This window comes from Eretmochelys imbricata, chromosome 6 (assembly GCF_965152235.1).
Source record: "Eretmochelys imbricata isolate rEreImb1 chromosome 6, rEreImb1.hap1, whole genome shotgun sequence".
Taxonomy (NCBI): Eukaryota; Metazoa; Chordata; order Testudines; family Cheloniidae; genus Eretmochelys; species Eretmochelys imbricata.
Window position 1 is genome coordinate 60294836 of NC_135577.1, and position 22682 is coordinate 60317517.

Below are 22682 nucleotides of genomic sequence, written 5' to 3' on the forward strand. Positions count from 1 at the left end.
CCAGTTTTGGGCCCCCCACTACAGAAAGGATGTGGACAAATTGGAGAGAGTCCAGCACAGGGCAATGAAAATGATTAGGGAGCTGGGGCACGTGACTGAGGGAACTGGTCTTATTTTAATCTACAGAAGAGAAAAGTGAGGGGGGATTTAATAGCAGCCTTCAACTACCTGAAGGGGGTTCCAAAGAGGATGGAGCTAGGCTGTTCTTAGTGGTGGCGGATGACAGAACAAGGAGCAATGGTCTCATGTTGCAGTGGGGGAGAGAGAGAGGTAGGTTAGATATTAGGAAAAACTATTTCACTAGGAGGGTGGTGAAGCACCAGAATGGGTTACCTAGGGAGGTGGTGGTGGAACCTCCATCCTTAGAAGTTTTTAAGGCCCAGCTTGACAAAACCTTGGCTGGGATGATTTTTTATTTTATTTTTTCCAGTGTGAATAAATGTAAAGTAATACACATTGGAAAAAATAACCCCAACTATATATACAATATGATGGGGGCTAATTTAGCTACAACTAATTAGGAGAAAGATCTTGGAGTCATCGTGGATAGTTCTCTGAAGATGTCCATGCAGTGTGCAGCGGTAGTCAAAAAAGCAAACGGGATGTTAGGAATCATTTAAAAAGGGATAGAGAATAAGACAGAGAATATCTTATTGCCTTATATAAATCCATGGTATGCCCACATCTTGAATACTGCATACAGATGTGGTCCCCTCATCTCAAAAAAGATATACTGGCATTGGAAAAGGTTCAGAAAAGGGTAACTAAAATGATTAGGGGTTTGGAACAGGTCCCATAGGAGGAGAGATTAAAGAGGCTAGGACTTTTCAGCTTGGAAAAGAGGAGACTAAGGGGGAATATGATAGACGTAGATAAAATCATGAGTGGTGTGGAGAAAGTGAATAAGGAAAAGTTATCTACTTGCTCCCATAATACAAGAACTAGGGGCCACCAAATGAAATTGATGGGCAGCAGGTTTAAAACAAATAAAAGGAAGTTGTTCTTCACTCAGCGCACAGTCAACCTGTGGAACTCCTTGCCTGAGGAGGTTGTGAAGGCTAGGACTATAACAGGGTTTAGAAGAGAACTGGATAAATTAATGGAGGTTAAGTCCATTAATGGCTATTAACCAGGATGGGTAAGGAATGGTGTCCCTAGCCTCTTTGTCAGAGGGTGGAGATGGATGGCAGGTGAGATCACTTGATCATTACCTGTTAGGTTCACTCCCTCTGGGGCTCCTGGCTTGGCCACTGTCGGTAGACAGGATACTGGGCTGGGTGGACCTTTGGTCTGACCCAGTATGGTCATTCTTATGTTTTTATGATTTAGTTGGGGTTGGTACTGCTTTGAGCGGGGGATTGGACTAGATGAGTTCCTGAGGTCTCTTCCAACTCTAATCTTCTATGACTTCCTACTGTTCAAAGCCATACCCCTAAGATTAAATTAATTTACAATTTTTGCATTTAACTTCCCTATTTGTTTTGTTCTAAGAAAATAGAAATGTAAAATGAGGAAACAGACTGCAATTTGTCCTATTGATCTAATTGAGTACATGTGTGAGGTGTGATACACACATACACCTCTGGAGTCTCCCCAGGACAAATCCAAACTCTTGAACAGCCCACCTTATGGGAACTTACAGAAAAAATAAAACCTCTGAGGGCAGAGTCCAAGATATTAGGGGCTGAAACGCTCTATGAATGTTTTGCAGAGGAAAAAGCATACATATGCTGAATCAGAATAGAAAGTGACTTGTTACTCACTGACGTTATAACAAAAGGGAATTCAGTGTGTTGCAATTATTCAGCCTTCTTCCCAAGAATGAATCTTACTTCCCACCCTATGCTTAAGAGAAAATCAATCCTCCTGGGCCAGGCTCCCTCACTGTCCCCTGCATGTGTTTTGGAGTTTCATGGCCGTCCCAGCTCAGGCCGTTCATCACTCCATTGATTTTGTTATGCAGTTGGTGGCTTCTGTATTCCCCCTTTCAGGATCATCTCTGTCAGGTACCTTCAGAATAGTTGACTCCCCTTTAGCTCTACTGCCCTTGAGTCTACCCTCCTTTTGACAGAGGAGTGGATCTCCTTTCAGGCTTCCTTATGCTGCAGTAACTCCTCCACCTGTGACAGGAGGTTTTGTCTTCCCACCCTTCCCAGGAGTTAGTACATTCTGTGCATAGTTCCCAAACCCTGCCAGATTAGGAAGTGAGTTTGAATTGGGCCTGGCTCTCTGTCTTGGCAGTAGAGATAACTTGTTTCAGAAATTGGAGCACATATACCCAAACACAAGTATCACTGCGGCATTTAAAAAATAAAAAGGTGAGTGCTCAGGAGCAAGCGGGTGCTATGCCCACACTGAATTATCTTGGTGTGGTCTGCTGTGGAAGACCAGCTTTCTCTGCTTGTGTTGCCTGAATACCATATTGGGGATGATACAGAGATGGATCTCTGCATAGAGAAGCTTGATTGTCCTCCTCTTTCAGTTTTAAAATATTACTAAAATCAAAAGGTCCAAATCCCACTTCTCTCAGTGAACTGTGGGTGAGTCAATCCTGTCTCGTGGTTAGAGCAGGGAGACATGTCTGGAGACTTGGATTCTGTTTACAACTCTGCCACTACACACCCCCTACCACCAAGAACGACTTTAAAGCATCACACTGCATTAAGCAAAGGCACCACTGAAGAGAGGATTCCTGCAGCAGTCATAGAAAAGGCAACACTATCCATATATGGCTTACAACAATTTGGTCACAATGTTCTTCAGAAAGACTAGGCTACTAGCCCCTGTTGCCATGTCAAACGGAGTGAAGGAAGAATGTGAGCTCACTGCATTTGAGCCACAGTTGTCTCTTTCTTGGCAGTGGGCCTTAGATCAGGCTTCACTGCTGAAGAATGTGTGTGTCACAGTCAGCTGGATTATCCACAGAACACTGCTTCCATTTTCATCTTCTCAGTCCCTCCAGCTGCGGTGCTCAGTGAGCAGAGATGAGGTTCTATGCAAACAAGGCCTGGAGCTCCTCATTCTCCAAAGGGAGCCAGTATAACATGCATGATTCACAACTCAAAGCCAAGCAGAGTGATTAAGAAAAGCTAAATTTATATTAAATTATCAACTCCTAAAATACTGAACATAGTGGTTAAATAACTCCAGAAAGTCCAATCTCTCCAGTGAGTAACGTTAAAATCATTACACAAGAATGCAGGGGAATCACTGCCATTAGCTCAGGACAAACAGGAGAGAGAAGTTTGCTTTTTACATAGCAAATCAGTGCTCAAGAGATCATCCCCCAGTTCTGCCCTTTCTACATTCTGTATAGCCCTCATGCAATTAAGGCCTTTTCCTCCCCAGAACAGGGAAATGCAATGCACCCCCGAGGCAGCATCTCACAAGGGCTGTTTGCTCACATTGGGGAATCTAATGTCCGCTCACACCAGTAGTTGAACTAGGGCTGTAGGAGATTTCACTGCTTCATCTCCCCAGCGTAGCAGACATATGATCTCTGTTGGGGTTGGAAGGGAAGGGACTGGGGAAGTTTGGAGGGTAGCTGTGAATGGTCTTGGGGCTGGAATGTACAGGTTTCCTTCCTAGGAGTAGGAATGTGCATAGTTTCAGAGAGAGTTTGAACACCAGTAGCTGTTGGAAAGACTGATTGAGCTTTTCCTTCTGTTCTGCATTCTCAACTCACGCAGCTATTATTTCCATAGGTCCACTGAGTCCCCACTGAGGGGAATGAGTGGGTGTTTCCAGTCCCTCTTCCCCACACACCTGGATGTTTAATGTGTAGTGCAGAGTGATGCATTCACATAACTCATCAGGAGAGAAGAGAGGTAGGGCTGTTCTCCCAGGATGTTAGAGCCTTTTCCCACACAGGCTAGTTCCCCACCCTGCTTCCACTACCCTACACACAGGCTCCCTCCCAACTGGGGTCTTCCTCCTACACTTGAGCCCTTGCTCTTGCCCCTGTGTGTTGCAGCCTGGCTAGCCCAAGTCCATGTTAGTGAAATGGCAAAGCTCTGGCTCCTGCTGCTTTGTCTCCCCACTGAATCCAAATCACCACTCCATGAAGCACTCCTAGCACCAGCTGGGTCCTCCCTACACCCTGGATGGGAATGCACATGGCCTTTTCACAGCAGGAGGCAAGGCTGGGATTATCTCAGGGGATCACTCCTTGGGACAGTTCTGTTTCCAAACACCTAGCTTGGGATTTCATTTTTTACCTTAGATAAAATTCCTATGAAGGAAATGTGGGGACTAAACCCTCTTTTGGAAGGGGAAGAGGTTTTTTTCCTTTAGATGGGGCAAGTCAAGAGAATATTAAAAGAAGAGCTTTGGGCCCAGAAGGAGCTAAAGCTTCAAAGGCTGCCAAGGATGTCTCTCTTGAAGCTCAAATAATTAGGTGTGTGGGTTTTCCACCCCCTGCCTTCCCTGCTCTCCCCTTCCCTCCTAAAAAATGAGGATTTGCAGAGACTAGTTCAAATGTGGTTTGTCTTTGGGTTCCCATGAGCCCTATTCCACGTGGATGCCTATTGCCAATGTCATGCTTGGACACCACTCAGCACCCAGGCCCAAGCACACCCCAAAGCTACCAGGGCCCAGCAGGAAACCCACCATGCACTGTGTATAGGAGCCAGGTATAAGTGAAAGGCCTCATAGGCTGCAGAGCCAGAATAGAACTGGGTCCCCATACAGCTGAGGGGAAGAATAGAGACCTCTGCAAGAAGAATTATTTGCCAGTAAAAAAAATGGAGCTTAAAGCACAACTTCTAGTTGATAAGTGACTATTCAAAAATGGCCCCTAGAGCGCCATGGTTATTTCTCTGATTCCATGTCAAATGGGCTCAGTTTACTAATAGAATGGTTTCCCCAATCATCCCACTTCACACGCCACTAGTAAAAAAAAGGTTCTACCAGCCACAACAGATCCTCAGTGACATCTAGTCAGGCCCATGGTCTTCCATAGGTTTGCACAAGTGTAACTGGCTGGCCTTCTGATGGGAACTTTATAAACAGCTTTGTTGATGATGTAAAAGAAGGAATACACTCCAGACTCTCTCCCTCTGAGCTGAGTTTCCTCGCAGCAGGCCTGTGAAGCTAAGAGCAGTAAAAATATATTCTGTCCCCCGATATGGCAGCTCTAACTCCACTGTACACTGAAAGCAGTTAGGAGAGTCCTATCTGCATTCAGTTGCTTTTTGAAGTGGGTGATAGCAACAAGGTGAATAGGAGCAGTGTCCACTGCCAGCAACAGACACAGTGCTCCAGCACCAGGCTTCACCACTCCTGTAAAGGTGTGCCAGAAGGTGGGGAAAGTGGCAGTGACATTCTAATGACATCAATCACAAGAAACATAGCAGCTGTGGTTGCTCTCGTTATCCCCTTAGAAGTGACCTGCTGCTACACTGTCCCCTCTTTCAGCCCTCCACCAATTCCCCAAAGCAGAGAGAGCAGAGCTGGCCTCTGAATGAATCGGGCAAGAGGTGCTGAGCCTGATGAGAAGCTGGCAGTGGAGGAGCTCTGCTCTCCCAGAGGCATGAAGTGTGAGCTTGACAGTGCAGAACTCGCAGATTGCCAGAGGGGACGGAATCTGAATTAGACTCAGCCCAGAGGAGTCACTGCAGAAGTTACCATGGCAGCTTCCAGGAAAAGGGAACATATAAATAAACCACAAAACAGTGAGAATGAGCCAAAAGGGTCTCTGGGGTCCATTCCCCCCTGCCACGAGGGAACAGTCTGGCCCCAGCTCCTTGCTGAAAGGCCGTCAGTCTCTGGGCTCCTTGCAACAGGAAGGCTTGTCTCTGGGCTTCTCCCTGCATGACAAAATGAGTCCTGTCTCATTCATATGGAGCAGGGGCTGAGGAGGAGCTGGGCATCTCCAAGGTAGTGCATGCTTTAGACCTCACTCTCCGTGGAGGGCTTGCATTGGTGTTTCCAACCTGTGTCTGGGAGTGAGCCGCGCCGTTCCGGGGTGGCTGCTGCCGTGTTGACACTGCTGCACTCAGACTGCTCCTCCTGCAGCAGCTGCTCAGTTTCGGTGTCATCCAGTGAGCCAGAGCTGGCCTGGATAGAGACAGTGTCAGTCTTCATGCAGACGTGGTCCCGGAGTATCCCTCCCCGGGAGCTCCGTATCTGCTTGAGGTCATCCCACTCAGACTCGTCACCGGACAAGAGGCATATTCCTTCCACAATCTTGATCTTTTCCTTGGTGTAGCAATGATCATGACCAGCCTAGCGGGGAGACAACAGAATAAAAATACCCACAGAGCATCAGTCACTTCTAGCCAAAGAACAAAGCAGCGGCTGGAATGAGACAGGCAAAGAAGCAAGCAAAGGGATGGCCCTCAATGAAAAGAGTAACTGGCTGCTGCCATCAGGGCAGCAGAGACCATTCTAGTCTTCCCCCTCACAATGCTCAGCCCAGCACACCCAAGCCCTCCCCAAAGGAATACCCATTCCAAATCTCCAGGCTCCTTCAATCCATGGAAAAAGGTGAGGGAAGATGGCTCTTCTGCTTCACTTGGACAAATGGAGTCAATGCCATTTGGGGGCAGGAATAATACCAGAGCCTGAATAGGAAGGAGAAACCTGGGAAGCAGGAACAGCCAAGAGAGACTAAAGGGCAGAAGTAGGCAGGAAATCAGGTAGGAGTTTGCAATGAGACAAGGCTGCTAAAAAGGTTAATCAGTTTGGGAGCTGCATATGCAGTGGCTTTATATCCCAGAGCAGGGAGGAGCAAGTTGCCCTTTATACACATCTTGAGACAGCCTACCTGGTCTACTGTGTTGGGTTTGAGCACCTCACTGCAGTGAAAATAACAGAGGAAGTATAGAGAACAACAGACATTATCAGAGGGCTAGAGGGACAAAGTTATGAGCAGAGATTAAGAGTGAATTCTGTCTAGCTTGGCTCAGTGATGACTGAAGAGGCATGGGTGTAGACATCTCATAGGTGTTTGTAAACCCGCCCCCCCCAGAGGAGAGAAGAATTGTGTGTGTGACACATGTGGGTATATCTAAGTAATGAGACTAAGAAAAAAATGGGAAAGGTTTAGAGTGAATCTCAGGGAAACCATTCTGACAATGGAGTATTGGAGGCTGTGAAATACAGAGGAAAAGATTGAGGGATCTATTTCTTGGGGCATTTCAAACAAAACGACTAAAAATTGTCCTATATGGAACAATCCTATCCTGGCCCCTGGGAAAGGGAGTCAATGGTATACCAGGCCTTATCCATCTCCAGGGTCTACAAGAATCATAAACTCCCCCAGATAAGTTATTTTCTTTAAGTAGCATAAACTGCAAACCCTTAGCCGCACAATCAAAAGACCAGTGCTAGAAAATGCCCTGTGCATCCCCAGCCCAGGGAGTTTAGTTGAGCTAGTTCAAAGGCACAAACACAGACACATGGGAAAGCCAGCCGAGCAGCAATTTGTACATGACAGTGTTAGAGCCTTTCAGTGCTGCAGGAGTGAAGGAGATGGGGGTCACTCACACATATACAAACAGAGCAGTGATACCTGACGTGAGGATGTGAGCAGAAATCAGAAGAAGAAAGATGAGAAGCTATCAGGGGGATGAGAAAGTTGCTGAGGAAACAAAGAGGAGAAACTAAGTGCTACACGATAAAAATAGATACAGCTCTATATGGGGCCCATACCAATGTCCTAGTCATCAGGATTTTCAGTTCTTCTCTCCACCCTGCCCCTCCACATGGTGCATAGACAAGACTGTGTCCCTTCTAGAATGACTCTTCCTGGTTCTATCCGTGACTGCCCAGGGCAGTGTTAGGGTCAGTGGGGAAGGACAGGACTCAGCCAAGGAACATGGGTCCAAAGGTAGAATTTTCCCTTTAAACCCAACAGCCTGGTGGCCAGCAACACTGTAAGAGGGACACAGGAGACTACAGGAATAGGGGGGAAGTTGGAGCCTAAGGCAGGTCTGCGCAAGTGGGAAACAATGAGGAACTGAGAGATGTGCTAGTTAAGCCCTGTGAGTCTTGCTTGGTAGCTTACTGCAGCTGCCCTCACCCATCCCAGGGATCTTCCTGGGACAGATTTTGGAGAGCTCTGGGGATGGAGATGTTTTCGGGGTTCAGGTACCTGCCAAGAACCAAGCACAATTCACTTTCACTATTTACATAGATTTGTAATGTTAGGACAGTTAGAAGTTGGTCCCGGAGGCCTCTAAGAGCAGCTCTTACCTCCTTCTTATAGCACAGCTGGTTGTACAAGGTCGGCTTGGGAATAGTTTCGATCTTCACCTCCTGGGTAGCTGTCCGGTATGACGGGTTACTGTAAGTCAGGTTCCCCAAGCCAGGGTCTGTGAACTTAGACTTCTTGTGTCTGTAGGAGGAGAAATCAGGAAGAGGAGGTGGAAGAACAAACAACAGAAATATCCAAAACACATGACCAGGTAGTAATGGGAGACTAACTACCCAGATATCTGTTGGCAAGGTAACACAAAATGTCCAGTAAGTTCTTGGAATGTGTTAGGGGACAACTTCTTGTTTCAGAAGGTGGAAGCAGTAACTAAGGACATAGAATCAAGTATAAACTAGCTAACTTAACAGGAAGGAATTAGTTGCTAATCTGAAGGTGTATGGCAACTTGGGTGAAAGTGATCATGAAATGATGGACTTCACGATTATAAGGAAAGGAAGAAGTAAAAACAGCAGAATAAGGAAGATGGACTTCAAAAAATCAGACTTTAACTAACTCAGAACTGGTAGAGAAGGCCTCATGGGAAGAAATTCTCAGCAACAGCAAACTATCTCGACGGTAAGGAAAGATAGAAAGACCAGTAAGAGGACAGTATATCTCCATTAGGAGCCTTTAATGACCTGAAAATCAAAAAGGAAACCTACAAAAAGTGGAAACATGGACAAACTGCCAAGGAGGAGTACAAAAGAATAGCATAAACATGCAGAGACAAAGTCAGAAAGTCTAAGACACAAAATGAGTTACACCTAGCAAGGGACATAAAAGGCAATAAGAAGAGCTTCTATCAATACACTAAGAGCAAGAGAAAGACAAATGAAAGTGTAAGTCCTCTACTTAGTGGTGAAGGAGAACTAACAGAGAACTCTAGAAAGCTGAGGTATTGCTTACTTTGCTTCAGTCTTCACTAAAAAGGTTAATAGAATTAATTTAACAACAAGGGGGAAGGAACGCAAGCCAAAATAGAGAGAGAACAGATTAGAGAATATTTAAACAAGTGAGATGTATTCAAGTTGGCTAGACCTGATGAAATTCATCCTAGTGTCCTTAAGGAACTAGCTGAAGCAATCTCGGAACTTTTACCAATTATCATTGAGAACTGATGGAGAACAGGTGAGGTCCCTGATGACTGGCGAAGGGGAAACATAGCAACTATATTTTAAAAGGAGAAACACAGAGCACCTGGAGAATTATAGACCAGTCAGCCTAACTTGGATTAGGAGAGAACAGGGTTATAAGGAATAGTTAAAATGGATTTGCCAAGAACAAATCATGCCAAACCAAACTAACTTCCTTTTTGACAGGGTTACTTGTCTAGTGAATAGAGGGGAAGCAATACTCAGATATATCTTGATTTTCGTAAGGCTTTTGACACAGTCCTACATTATAGTCCCATCAGCAAAATAAGGAAATGTGATAAAATTATTATAAAGCATACAACTTGTTGAAAGACCGTACTCAAATCGTAGTTATCAATGATTCACTGTCGGACTATTGGGACATATCTAATGGGGTCCCAAATAGGTGGTATTGTCCTGGGTCTGGTACTATTCAATATTTTAATTAGTGACTCTCATAATGGAGTGGAGAGTATACTTATAAAATTTGAGGATGACACCAAGCTGGAAGGGGTTGCAAGCACTTTGCAGGACAAGATTAAAATTCAAAGTGACTGACAAATTGGACTGAAATCAACAAGATGAAATTCAGTAAAGACCAGTATAAAGTACTACATTTAGAAAGGAAAAATTAAGTGCACAACTACAAAATGGGGATAGTACTGCTGAAAAGTGGGGAGGGGGCGGGCTATAGTGAATCACTAATTTAATATGAGCCAATAATGTGATATGCTGTGAAAAACACTAATTTTTCTGGTGTATATTAACAGGAGTTTCATATGTAAGACATGGGATAATTATTCTGCTCTACTTGGCACTGGTAGGCCTCATCTGGAGTTCTGTGTCCAGTTCTGAGAGCCACACTTTAAAAAACATGTGAATAGATTATAGTGTGTCCAGAGGACAGCAGCAAAAATGATAAATGATTTACAAAACCTGACCAATGAGGAAAGGTTTAAAAAAACTGGGTATGTTTAGTCTTCTTTGCTCAAGACTGAGAGGGGCACCTGATAACAGTCTTTAAATATGTTAGGGGCCGTTACAAAGAGGACTGTGACTGATGACCACTGAGGGTAGGTGAAGAAATAACAGGCTTAATCTGCAGCAAGGGAGATTTTGGCTAGATGTGAGAAAAACTTTCTAACTGTACGAATATTTAAGCGCTGGAATAAGTTTTCAAAGGAGGTTGTGGAATCCCCATAATTGGAGTTTGTCTAACCTGTTCTTAAAAACCATCTGTCACAGACTGTCTAGGTTTACTTGGTCCTGACTCAGTGCAGAGGACTGGACTACATGACCTTGAGGTCCCTTCCAGCCCTACATTTCTATGATTCTGTCAGTAGAGAATTACGGTCCCATTGCCAAAAGGTCTGTTTCTACAGACAAGGCCCCAACCTAGTGACCAGAAAGCTCCAATGATCTACTTGTTCCCTCAGGCCAGAGGAGAGCCTGTTTCATCAGGTACAGGTGTTCCCTTCAGCTGCCTGTACAGCCACCATGCACTAGGGCCAGGCAGTCGGGTTGTCTCTCGCTTACACCAGTACAAGTCAGAGGTGACTTCGCTATTAGGCAATGGAGTCATATTAGTGTAAAACCCATAAGAGCAGAATCAGGTCATGGACTTTACAGAGACAGAGATCAGTAGAACAAAACAAGTGCCCCTTAGGAGAGGGTCACGCTCTGGAAGAGCTTGTGAGAGCAGCTGGCTGAAAGCGTTTGGAACTCACAGATTTACTAGACCAGTGTTTCTCAGACTGTGGGTCGGGACCCCAAAGTGGGTCATGACCCCATTTTAATGAGGTCACCATGGCTGGTGTTAGACTTGCTGGAACCTGATGCCAAAGCCCGAGCCCCACTGCCCCAGGCTGAAGCTGAAGCCCGAGCGCTGCAGCCATGGGCAGCGGGGCTCAGGTTACAGGCCCTTTGCCTGGGCTTCAACTTTGCCCCCTAGCCCTTGGTGGTACGGCTCGGGCTTGGGCTTTGGCCCCCAAACCCGGGGCAGCAGTGCTTGGGTGGGCTCAGGCTTCAGTCCCCTGTCCTGGGATCATGTAGTAATTTTTGTTGTCAGAAGGGGGTCGCGATACAATGAAATTTGAGAACTTCTGTACTAGACGAAATCCAATGCCATGGTGATACAAATTCCATCACGCTCCTGCATATGATTTTCCAGACTCTCTATAACATCAAGCTAAACAGGGTTTTGCAGAGCAGGGAGCAGGAGAGCTGGGTGCAAGTGCAGGGGGTGGCTCTTCCCATATGCTCTTTATAAGGAGGAGGAGAACTTTAGGGCTCCCCAACAGACCTCAGTCTGCTCCCCAAGGTCTACGTGGGCCAGGGGTCTTCGTAAATAAAATGAAATAGTTATTATTACTGTTTCCAGATAATGAGATGCTTGTAGCCCCAGCGATGAAGGACCTTTGTTGAAAATCTCCTTCAACCAAAAGACTCAATTCACCAACAACAGGGAAGAAGGGGACAGGATGGGAAGTGGGGGTCAGATACCTGTATATAATTAGAGCAGCAATAAGCAGCAGAATGACCAAGACACTCAGGAGGCCTCCAATAATGTAGGTGACATGCAGCCCTTCTCCTGAAAAAGAATAGCAAGGGTGAGAGGAGGCCCTTTCTGTGCCACTGGAATATGTTCAAAACTAGTGTGGCTGTGTGTGCATACATGTACACACCTATGTATTGGGGTTTAGCAGCCCAACTCTAGGGTGGATCTTGGCACAGCTTGAGCCCATTCTCTCCTCTTCAGGGAATCTGGAGAAGACCTCTGAAGTAGGGGTGATATTATTTTTCAAAGATAGGGGCAAGTTAACCCCCTTCTGCTCACAGCTTACTCCCTGGCTGGGTTAGTCTTCCTCACCAACCAGACTAGAGGGGGAAAGCACCCTTTGGGAGCTAAACTTGTTCCGCCTGAGTGATGAATGTGGGGGTTGGGGAACTCTGCTGTCCTTCAGACTAAAATCCTCTCCTCTGGCCACCTAGGGAAGAGCCTGTTTGGGGCTGAAAGAGAGCATGACTGATTTTCATCCTTGGGATACTCCTTGTCCTGCTCAGGATGAGATTGAAGAAAGTCACATTTGAGTCCTGAACACCTTAGAGCGAAAGGCCCTGGCATAATCTGGAAGAAAGGTTCAGCTAGCAGAGAGTAAGGAAGAAGAACTCACCTGTGGTTGCCAGTACTGCCTCGTTCTTCCGGGTGCACAGGCCTTGGCCAATATCTTTGTCAGAGCAGCTGAAGGGCACAAAGACACAGAGTTATCATCTCACTGCACAGAGCAGCCAGTCATCATCTGGGTATGGATGGAGCCATGCAGGATATGGCAGGCTGCAGCTGGGAATGGAGGGTAAGCTGGGGGTTTGAGAAGGGGCATTACGACAAGAGATTCCTTTGCCTGCTCAAGTATACCCTTCTACCCAGATGAAAGAGGTTTCTCTGGACCTAACTATGTAGGTCTTAGAGTCTCCACACTCTTCTGTCGCACTGCAAGTGAAGCTGGGATCTTTGGACAGCTTGTTCATGGGACATATTCAAGAAAGGGCACTAGCGCTGAGCAGTCACTCTTCCCCTTCCCTCTACATTGAGGCTATATAGTGCTAATCTCTTAGGAAAGGAACAGAAGAAAAGCCAGCCCTGCAGAGAAAAATTTTTCTGCAGGGATTTTTATTCCCAGCAAAGAGAAAGAGGTATGTCTTTGCTTGCAGTTAATACCCCAATATGCGATGGAAGAGCTCTCCCTGCTGGGCAGGGAGAGAAGTGGGCCAAGGGACAATGGCAGAAAATACTTTCTATGCATTTAATCATAAAAGTAAGACCTGCAGACATGCTGTTTGGTCCCATCCTAGCTATCCCTTCAGGGCCAAGGCAGGACTGCTTCCAGGGCTCTGCCCAGTCTAGTTTAAAATGATCAAAGCAATGGAGCTCCCACCCCCACATCCCATGGGAAATCATTCTCCATGTTAAGAGTTCAGCAGTCATACATGTGAAGCACAGGATACCATAGGCAGGGCCAAGAGGATTCCTGCACCTTGAACAACCAATCACGCTAGCAGGCACATTTGAAAGTGGGCAGCAAGGCCTATGCAGCCCATGCCAGCTCCAAAGAGTGCTGGCTAGAGCCCTGCGCAGATAAAAATGTGGATCCGCATCCGAAAGAATCAACTTGTATCTGACCCGCAATCTGCCCTCTGTCTTTTATCCGCAAACCACACCAGCAGCCAGCTATCTCTCAGTGCCTCTTAGGAGCAGTGTCTGTGTGCGAGTGTACTGTATACAGGATCTCAAAAGTGGGGAAGCAGCTGTCTGTAGCTCATAGCCTATGAGGCTGCTTCCTTGCCTTCTAGATCCTGTATTCCTCTCCCCTTTCTCCCCCCTCCCACCAAATACAGAGGAAAGGAGAGGAGATAGATCAAGAAGCAGCTGTCTGTAGCTCATATGGCTTCCTAACTTACTTTGCAGAAGCAGCTGCCTCCCTCTCCAACTGACCTGATATAGCAATACTGAAGTCGGGAGTTTCCTAAATTGCTTGGCTGCTTAAACTGCATCAATAGGAGCTGGGGGATTTTGCTGCCTGTCTTGATCTATCACCGCCCCTTTCTCTGTATGGAGCAGGGGGAGGGAATATAGGATCTGGAAGGAAGCAGCCTCACAGGCTATGAGCTGCAGACAGCTGCTTCCCCACCTTTGAGATCCTATATTTAGAGCCCTGCACGAATACAAAATTTGTATTTACCATCCAATCTACAAAAATGGTCCTCAGATATCCACAGATTTGCAGGGCTCTAGTGCGGGCCTCTGCCTTCGTAGACAGGGTCTTCTGTGGCTATTTACAGGGTGTCTAGAGTTTGTATGGTCTCACTCTACCTTGGGGAGGTGTGATAAGGTGGTGGAAGCTGAAAGGGACATGCACATCCTGCATTTAACTCTCAAGTCCAGATTGCAAGCTGCAAAGTCACTCACTTTCCTTCTGTTGCTTCCAGGGATGTGTGGGGTTTGGTCGTTGCAGAGCCTGATCTGCCAGGTGAGGTCTGGCTCCTCTCGCTCATACTGGTTGTTTCAGGAACAGGGGGGACCATTCCAGGAACTAAACAATATAAACAGAAAAAGAAATATGAGCCTGGTTTTGTGAGACAGATGAAGAAGTCTGCTAGACCACAGATCGCTTCCTAAATAGTGAGACCAAGAATTTGTGTACAGAGCTCAGATACCCAATGCCCATCTGCTCCAGCAGGAAGCAATGTAGGAAAGGTATTTGCAGCTCACAGCTGTTTGACTTACATTGTAGGGACTTTTGTAGGTTTGGAGACCTCCCAGATACCCTGCTTCTCAACAGGAGATGCTAAAGGCCAGAGTGGGAGTGCTGGCTGTGGTTCACATATGGATGCTATTACCCCAGAGAACCTCTCTGAACTCACCGGTGGAGCAAGGTCGTCCATCTGGTTCATCTGGACATGCACAAACAAAGTCAGAAACCCTGGCAAAGCAGAGATGGGTGCAGCCTCCATTATTCACTCCACAGGCATTCGTACCTGAAGGAGACAACCAAGGCATTAAACCTGGAGCAAGTGATCAGGTGAGGCCTTGATGGAGTTCAGTACACAAGAGCAGGAGCCTCACTTCCCTCTCAATCAAGATACACTGCTCAGAAGGCCAAGGAACTTCTGTGCCACATGAACCAACCCCTCTACCCCACAGTACTGAGAGAATGATGGAGAGAGCCAGGCACCAACAGATTACAATAACCGTGTCAAAAAGGGGCTAGAATATTCTGGAAATCAGCAGAGAGGAGCCCAACCATTGCATCCAAACAGATAAATCTTAGGAATAGACGCTTGGTGGTTACTACAGAGAATTCTTTCCCAGGTCTCTGACTGGAGGCTCTTGCCCACATGCTCAGGATCTAACTGATCACCATATTTGAGGTTGTGAAGGAATGCCCAGGTCAGATTGGCAACAACCCTGTGGCCTTCCTCTGCAACATGGGGCATGGGCCACTTGCTGGTTTGACCTAGAGTAAACGGTCGATTCTCTGTAACTTGAGGTCTTTAAATCAAGATTTGAGGACTTCAATAACCCAGTCAATAACTGGGCATAGGGCAGGTGAGTGAGGTCCTGTGGACTGGGATGTGCATGAGGTCAGACGACATGATCATGATAGTCCCTTCTGGCGTTAAAGTCTGAGTCTAAACTGATTGTTTAATAATTTGTTCCAGTATATTTTCCAGGTATCAAAGTTAAGCTGACTGGCTTTGATTCTCTGAGTCCTTCGTTCACCTTTTTAAAGATAGATACTATATTTGCCTTCTCCTGTCCTCTGGGAATTCACCCTCCGCTCCATGAGTTCTCAAAAGATAATTGCTTATGGTTCCCAAATTGCTTCTGCGAGTTCCTTACAGACACTAGAATAAATTTCATCCGGTCCAGCCAACTTGAATATATCTAATTTATCTAGATGTTCTTTAACCTGATCTTTCTCTATTTTGGCTTGCCTTCCTTCCCCTTGTTGTTAATATTAATTACGTGAAGCATCTGGTCATAATTAATTCTTTTAGTGAAGACTGAAGCAAAATAGGGATGAAACCCCTCAGTCTTCTTCAAATTGTTTATTTGCTCTCCTTCCCTGCTAAGTAGAGGTCTACACTTTTCTTCATCTTTCCATTGCTCCTAATCTGTTTATAGAACCTCTTCCTATTGCCTTTTGTCACTTGTTAGGTATAACTCTTTTTGTTCCTTAGCCTGTCTGGCTTAGTCCCTACATGCTTGTGTTATTGTTTTGTAATCATCCTTAGCAATTTGTCCACATTTCCACTTTTTGTAGGTTTCTTTTTTTTTTGATTTTCAGGTAATTAAAGAACTCCTGATGGAGTCATATTGGCCTTTTACTATTCTTCCTATCTTTCCTTCACATCAAGATTGACAATATCAAAGGAGCAACAGCAAACTCTTTGAGAAACAACCAGCTCTCCAGAACTCCTTTTTCTCTTAGCCCTGGTCTACACTGAAGGGGGGAATCGAGCTAAGTTACGCAACTTCAGCTACGTGAATAACATAGCTGAAGTCGACATACTTAGATCGACTTACCATGATGTCTTCACCAAGGTGAGTCGACTGCTACCGCTCCCCCGTCGACTCTACCTGTGGAGTACAGGAGTCGACAGGAGAGCGCTTGGGGGTCAATTTATCGTGTCTAGACTAGACACAATAGATCGATACCTGCTGGATCGATTGCTGCCCGCCGATCCGGCGGGTAGTGAAGACATACCCTTAGAGTTTCTTCTCATTGAACCTTACCTACCAGTTCTCTGAGTTGGTTAAAGAATTTTTTTTTTTTTTTTTAAGTCCATCTTCCTTATTCAGCTGCTCTCACTACTTCCTTTCCTTAGGCTCATGAAATCTACCATTTTATGATCACTTTCCCCTCAGTTGCTGTCCACCTTCAGATTTGCAACACAATTCTCCATTAGTAAGACAAGTCTAAACTGACCGTCCCCCAGTTACTTCCTCCACCTTCTGAAACAAGAAGTTGTCCCCAACACGTTCCATGAAATTACTGGCCATTTTGTGTTACTTTTTCAACAGACATCGGGGTAGTTCAAGTTTCCCATTACTATCAGATCTTGTGTTTTGGTATTTCTGTTATTTGTTCTGGACATGCTTCATCCTCCTCCTGATCTGGTAGGCTGTAGTAGTCTCCTACCATGACATTGCCCCTGGTTTTTCCCCTCCTTATCTTCACCCAGAGACTTTCAACGGGCCTTCCTCTCACCTCCTTTTGGACCTCAGAACAAGAATATATATTCTGGATGTACAATGCAACTCCTCCCTTTTTTCCCTGCCTGCCCTTCCTGAATGAGGAAAGACAGGCAGTTATAAGGAAGTTATAACATAGGCTTCCTCAGCTGAAATCTTAGAGATGCAGAGAACGTGCCCAACCAAGACTGAGGGAAGAGTCACAGTTTGTAGGCCACACAAAGGGGGGTGAGTGGAGGGCAAGGGCTCTCTGGTGAGAGACTGCACTCATTAAACATGCCAGAGTACCTGCAACCTGCTTGGCACCAACTAGCAGATGCAGCAATTAGGATCACCCCATATACCTGTCTGCCTCTGTGGGGAGACCACAATGATATCCATTAGCCCCTCAACATTGGCCAGGACAGTCTCCTTGTTTCGGCCTGAGTATTTGTCCACTCGCTGGATAGATTTGGTTTGCCAGTCAGTCCAGTAGATCCACCTGTCCTGCTGCTCAGAGGGAAAAAATCAAAGGCATTAGAGCATTTGGTCACATATATACAGGAACTGCAACAAGAGTATTCATAGGGCTTAGGACTCCAGACAAATCCCCTTCCCAGCCTAACTTCCCTCTTCTCAATGTCAATCAGGAGCTTCCCACATCCCCTCAGCCAAACTCTTTTTCTAGAAACAGCCTTAGGTAAATCCCAACCCAGAGAGGAACACACCAGATCCCCCACTACCCCATATATACCCAAGCAGTCTGTACTATCCCCTGTGGAGCCTGGCTGTACAGCAGTCACTGCATTCACCAATACCAGCGGGCTCCTTTTTACCTGTGTCAGGGCAAAGGGGTGTGAAACCTGGCTGACCAGGACCTGGCGTAGCTTCCCATTGAGATCAGCACTCTCTATACGGTCAAGATGTGCATCCACCCAGTAAATCCTATAGAGACAGGGAAAAGAGATGAGACCAAACCCCACTGTTAGTCTTCCACCCATACTCACACGTCACACTTCTGAGTCACTCACTAGCCCAAGATGCCTCAGATCAGGCAAAACACTTCAGAGGATTGAGCTAAAAAGGCTCAGGTGCACTACATATCTTACTCAGTTCTCCTGGGTATGACAGCATCACTCCCACTCTTGAACTGACCTTCTAGTATCATAGTCTAATGTCAGTCCATTGGGCCAGCCCAGGTCAGTGTTGATTAGAATTTTGCGCTCAGAGCCATCCAAGTTTGCCCGCTCAATTTTAGCGATGTGACCCCAGTCCGTCCAGAAGAGGTACCTGAACAGAGACAAGGCAGATGCAAGAGACAGGTAAGCCCCCAGAGGATGGGGGAAGAGGCAGAAGGACAGGTATGAGACTTTGCATTATTAAGTCCACTAAAAACTTTACTTGTGGACTAAAACAGCTGAGTGTACATTTTTCACTAAAAGTTCCAGTTTTGTTCACTTATCACACCCCATTTTCCCAATCTTGGCCCGCATCACTCCAAGCTGGACCTAACTCTTCCCCAGCCGCTAACATCATCCCACTCCAAACAAAGGCAGCCCAGTCTCCAGGAACTTGCCAGACTCAGACCACACATCCTTCCTTCCTCCCAGATCTCCCTCCCATTGAACTGGCCTTGTACATCCTGACCTCCCACATCTTCCCCTCCACTTGGCCCTAAACCTACCCCTTCTTGGGAAAGGCAGCAATTGCTCGGGGTTCATCCAGGCTGTTATTAATAAGCACTTTTCTGCAGCTGCCATCCAGTCTGGCCACTTCAATGGTGTTGCGACCTGTGTCAGTCCAGTACAGGTTCCTGGCAACCCAGTCCACTGCCAAGCCATCCGTCGTCTTCAGCCCATGACCAATGACTGTCTCCATGCTGCTGCCATTCAGGTCTGCCCGCCTGGGGAAATCAGTGCCAAACAGGATAAGGCATAAGAGGGCTCCTCATGATCCTTCAAGTCTCCCTGTGCCATTCTTCTCTATCAGTGGGACCACCAGCTCTTCCCCCCCAGTTCCCATGAAGGCTACATGTGTCTCCAACAATTAGTTCAGTAACACAAACTGCTGTAAGAAGAAAAGGAGTACTTGTGGCACCTTAGAGACTAACAAATTTATCTGAGCATAAGCTTTCATGAGTTACAGCTCACTTCATCGGATGCTGTGTATGCTGTCGGTGAGTATCACTACATTCCCAGCCCTTCAGGCAGGAACCACCTCCGCCTACTGTAAAACACTAATCTATAAGAGCAGCCAACAGTGCAAAGAAACTCAGCCTAAGAGGCTGGGCGCCCAGCAGCTACTTACCCCTGGGCACCTACCTGATGACATCAAGGAAGACATCTGTGTAGTAAATCTTGCCGTCCACACTGTCATAGTCCAGAGAGATGACATTGTTCAGCTCTGGGACAGGGACATGCACATCAGTGTGATCATTTGTGTCCAGTGAGATGCGTCGGATGGAGCCACGGCTGGAGAAGAGCAGATAGGTCTCCGGAGAGGGATCACAGGTCTGCTCATCACTCTTCAGCTGGATGCCGGTGGGGCAGGCACAAGAGAAGCCAGCAGGGTGGGGCAGGCAGAGGTGGGAGCAGCCACCATTCCTTATGCTGCACTTGTTAAAGCCTTGGGAAAAAGGAAGAGGAAAAGTCAGCCTGACTCCATGTTTCCAGAGACCTAAGCCTTCCATCTGTTTACAGGGCACAAACACATAATTCACTGGCCGCTGATTTCATTCCAACGGCATCCTTGCTAGGACTAGATTGTAGGTCACCACGAAGGGACACTTACCCAAAGATTCAACTGTGCTCTGCAGGATCAGTGGATGTGGGGGTCCAGTAGGGGCAGCCCCCTGGCCTGTACTCCTTGATATTAGAACTTCCCAATGGAAGAAACAGCAAACAGCTGGTTTCCACTGGCTGTCTGAGGATCATGTGATTCCAGTTTAGCTCTGCTATTTGCAATAGCAGCAACACCCCCCCAGCTGGAAAGAGTGCAGGAGTGGCATAATAAGCCACCCCTAGCCAGTCTGGCCCAGAAGTTTCCATTCTGAGTTAGACACATGTAGCAGGGGTGCTAGATAGGCCCACATTAAGCAAATGGCTTCTTAGTGGGTATGCATATTTAGTTTTATCATGGGAATAGTCAGGCTTTTTTTTATTATTAAATCTATATATATTTAGTGTGAGGGAGGAAAGTCCAGCAGAAGCAAGGGAGAAGGCAACAGGTATGGGACAAGGGCGGTGTCAGGGCTGGAGCAAACAGGAGGGAGTGGGACTGGGATGCTGACCAAAAGCAGCAGGTGTTGAGGAAGGAGTGAGGTTGCATAGTGCACAGTGTTAGGGAGGATGTTTCAGCCATGTGAGAAGAGGCCAAGAGCTGCCTGTAGGAGAAGGGAAGGAGGCACATTCCAGTGAACCAAGCCAGCAGAGCAAGGGAACACTGAGGATGGGAAATGAACAGGAGACAGGGAATGGCTGTGCAGACCCCAGAAGGGTAGGGTAAGGAATTTTACACTGCCAAGGAGACATTGGAGGAGGAGGAGGATGTGATGAAAGCAGCAAATGAGGAAAAGGGTTTTAGCAGCAGTAGGCTTGAGTATTTGCTGTGTCTATGAATGGTCTGGACTGAGTGACAGCCTAAATGCAAGGAGAGAAGGGGAAGCAGGAGCCAAAAATGACACCAAGACTGTGCACCTGGGTGGATAATGGAAACAGTCAGTTACTGTGGGAGGGGGTTGGGGTAGGGACGGGGGTTGGAGAAGGAATTTCTTTTCGGCCCTGCATGATCTCCCAATGAAATACCAGAAGAGCCCTCTCAATGACAGCTTCCAGAGGCCCCTCTAGTCATATGGAGATGATACTCCTGGCTCCAAGGCCTGATGATACTCCTGGCTCCAAGGAGTCTGGAAACTCACCAAGAGGCCGTGTCCTGTCAACAGCTTGAATGTCCATCAGGCCGGGCAGGTTTGCCCTCACCAGGATGACGTTGGCGCCGGTATCCTTGTCAGCCCGGTGAATGCTGCGGGTTTGCCAGTCAGTCCAGTAGATGTATGAGTCCAGTAGGGTGAGACCATAGGGATGCTGCACTGGGGACAGCAGGGTGTGGCGGTTTGCACCATTTAGGTCTGCAGCCTCAATGCGCTAGAGAGGGGGCAAGAAGGAACACCCTGCTCAGTCCTTTCCCTTAGATAATGTCCTGAGCAAAGACAAGCATGTGTGAAGCTGGGACTGGAGTCCAAGCAAGCAACATGGCTCTGGTCCACCATCCCCAACAGCCCAGGCCCACACGAAGCCTCAGAGTGCTTCCACACAGTTCCTTTCTCTTCTGACACCTTACCCAGGGACTTCAGAAACGGCCTCTAGGATACCAAGGCTGCAATGTTAATCCCATAGGAATCATTACAGAGAAGACACCAACCTCTGTGTGCGCATCGGCCCAGAGCAGCTGCGATCCAGCCTTATCCACTGCCAGCCCATTGGGCCAGCCCAGGTTGTTGCTGATCAGCACCAGGCGTCCTGAGCCATCCATGCCAGAGCGTTCCAGCTTGGCATTCTCACCCCAGTCCGTCCAGTACATGTATCTAGGGAAAAGTGGAAAGCCAAGAACACATCAGAGAAACAGCAGAGAGGTTAATGCCTCCAGGCCTTCTTCCTCAAGACAGTACCCTGCCAGCACTAACCCCATCTCATGGTACAGTGCAATTGCCCTTGGGCTGTCCAAGTTCTGCCAGACCAAAACCTTCCTCATTGATCCATCCAGGTTGCCCACTTCAATCCGATTGGTTCCCGTGTCTGTCCAATATACCTTGCGGCCAATAGCATCCACTGCCAGGCCATCTGTGGTCAGCAGACCTGAGAAAGCAGAATTGTACCAAGGTAACTTCTCATCCTTCAACACCGATCAGATAACCCTGGGGATTGCCCCTGCTCACCACTCAAGTTTGGGAGTGCTCCCCCTACAGTACCTATAGGACTTCCACCCCTGACTCCCCTAGAGCTGGAAACCCAAGGAATTCCGCTCCAGGCTGCCACATAAAGATATGGTGCACTCTGGCAAAGCATCCCTCACCTGTGGTGATGATGTCTTCATACTGTGAGCCATTCAGGGCAGCCCTGCTGATTTTCCGCAGCGTGCTATCTGACCAGTAAACCTTTCCTGGTAGGGAAATTGGAAAAATCAAAAATCAGCAAACTCCTTTATATAACCTCCTTGAGGTTATCGGCACCTGGATTACTCTGAAGAGCAGCAGGGTCATGCAGTCCAGTGGTCTGTCAGTGTCCAGCGCCATAGGACACAGAGTCACAGTAATTCAGTTAAAGGGATAGAAAAGCCACAGCTCCTCCAGTTCCAGCCTCTCCCAGAGGGAGGTGCCATAGTGAATGGTGAGGAACACTGCCTCTGGGGAGCTCACGGCTGCTCTTGAAAGGGTCCCTGTACAGAATGATGCTGTTTATTATTTAAGATGTTACTGACCCATAGTGTAATCAGACCCATGTCTGGATTTCAGGATGGTCCCAGAGGACAAGACTCAGACATTCTCGCCCACCACACAAAATGGGGTTCAACCCAGACAGATAATGCCAGATACACAGGCCAAGTCAATCCTCAGAATTTA

The 22682-nt window shown here is 47.0% G+C and overlaps 1 protein-coding gene across 1 annotated transcript in view; it reads right to left on the reverse strand.

Moving 5' to 3' along the window:
- Positions 1-5378: 5378 nt before the first annotated feature.
- LRP4 (LDL receptor related protein 4) overlaps positions 5379-22682 on the reverse strand; it is a 102267-nt gene continuing 84963 nt past the window's right edge. The window contains exons 24-38 of the mRNA XM_077820215.1: positions 22136-22222; positions 21747-21918; positions 21485-21647; positions 20982-21207; positions 19387-19690; positions 18750-18968; positions 18221-18355; positions 17902-18010; positions 17431-17575; positions 14752-14865; positions 14297-14420; positions 12504-12571; positions 11833-11920; positions 8197-8338; positions 5379-6225 (exon numbers count right to left, since the gene is read on the reverse strand). Of these exons, the coding sequence (XP_077676341.1) occupies positions 5890-6225; positions 8197-8338; positions 11833-11920; positions 12504-12571; positions 14297-14420; positions 14752-14865; positions 17431-17575; positions 17902-18010; positions 18221-18355; positions 18750-18968; positions 19387-19690; positions 20982-21207; positions 21485-21647; positions 21747-21918; positions 22136-22222 (2432 nt within the window). The 3' untranslated portion in view covers positions 5379-5889. The remainder of the gene's footprint in view (positions 6226-8196; positions 8339-11832; positions 11921-12503; positions 12572-14296; positions 14421-14751; positions 14866-17430; positions 17576-17901; positions 18011-18220; positions 18356-18749; positions 18969-19386; positions 19691-20981; positions 21208-21484; positions 21648-21746; positions 21919-22135; positions 22223-22682) is intronic.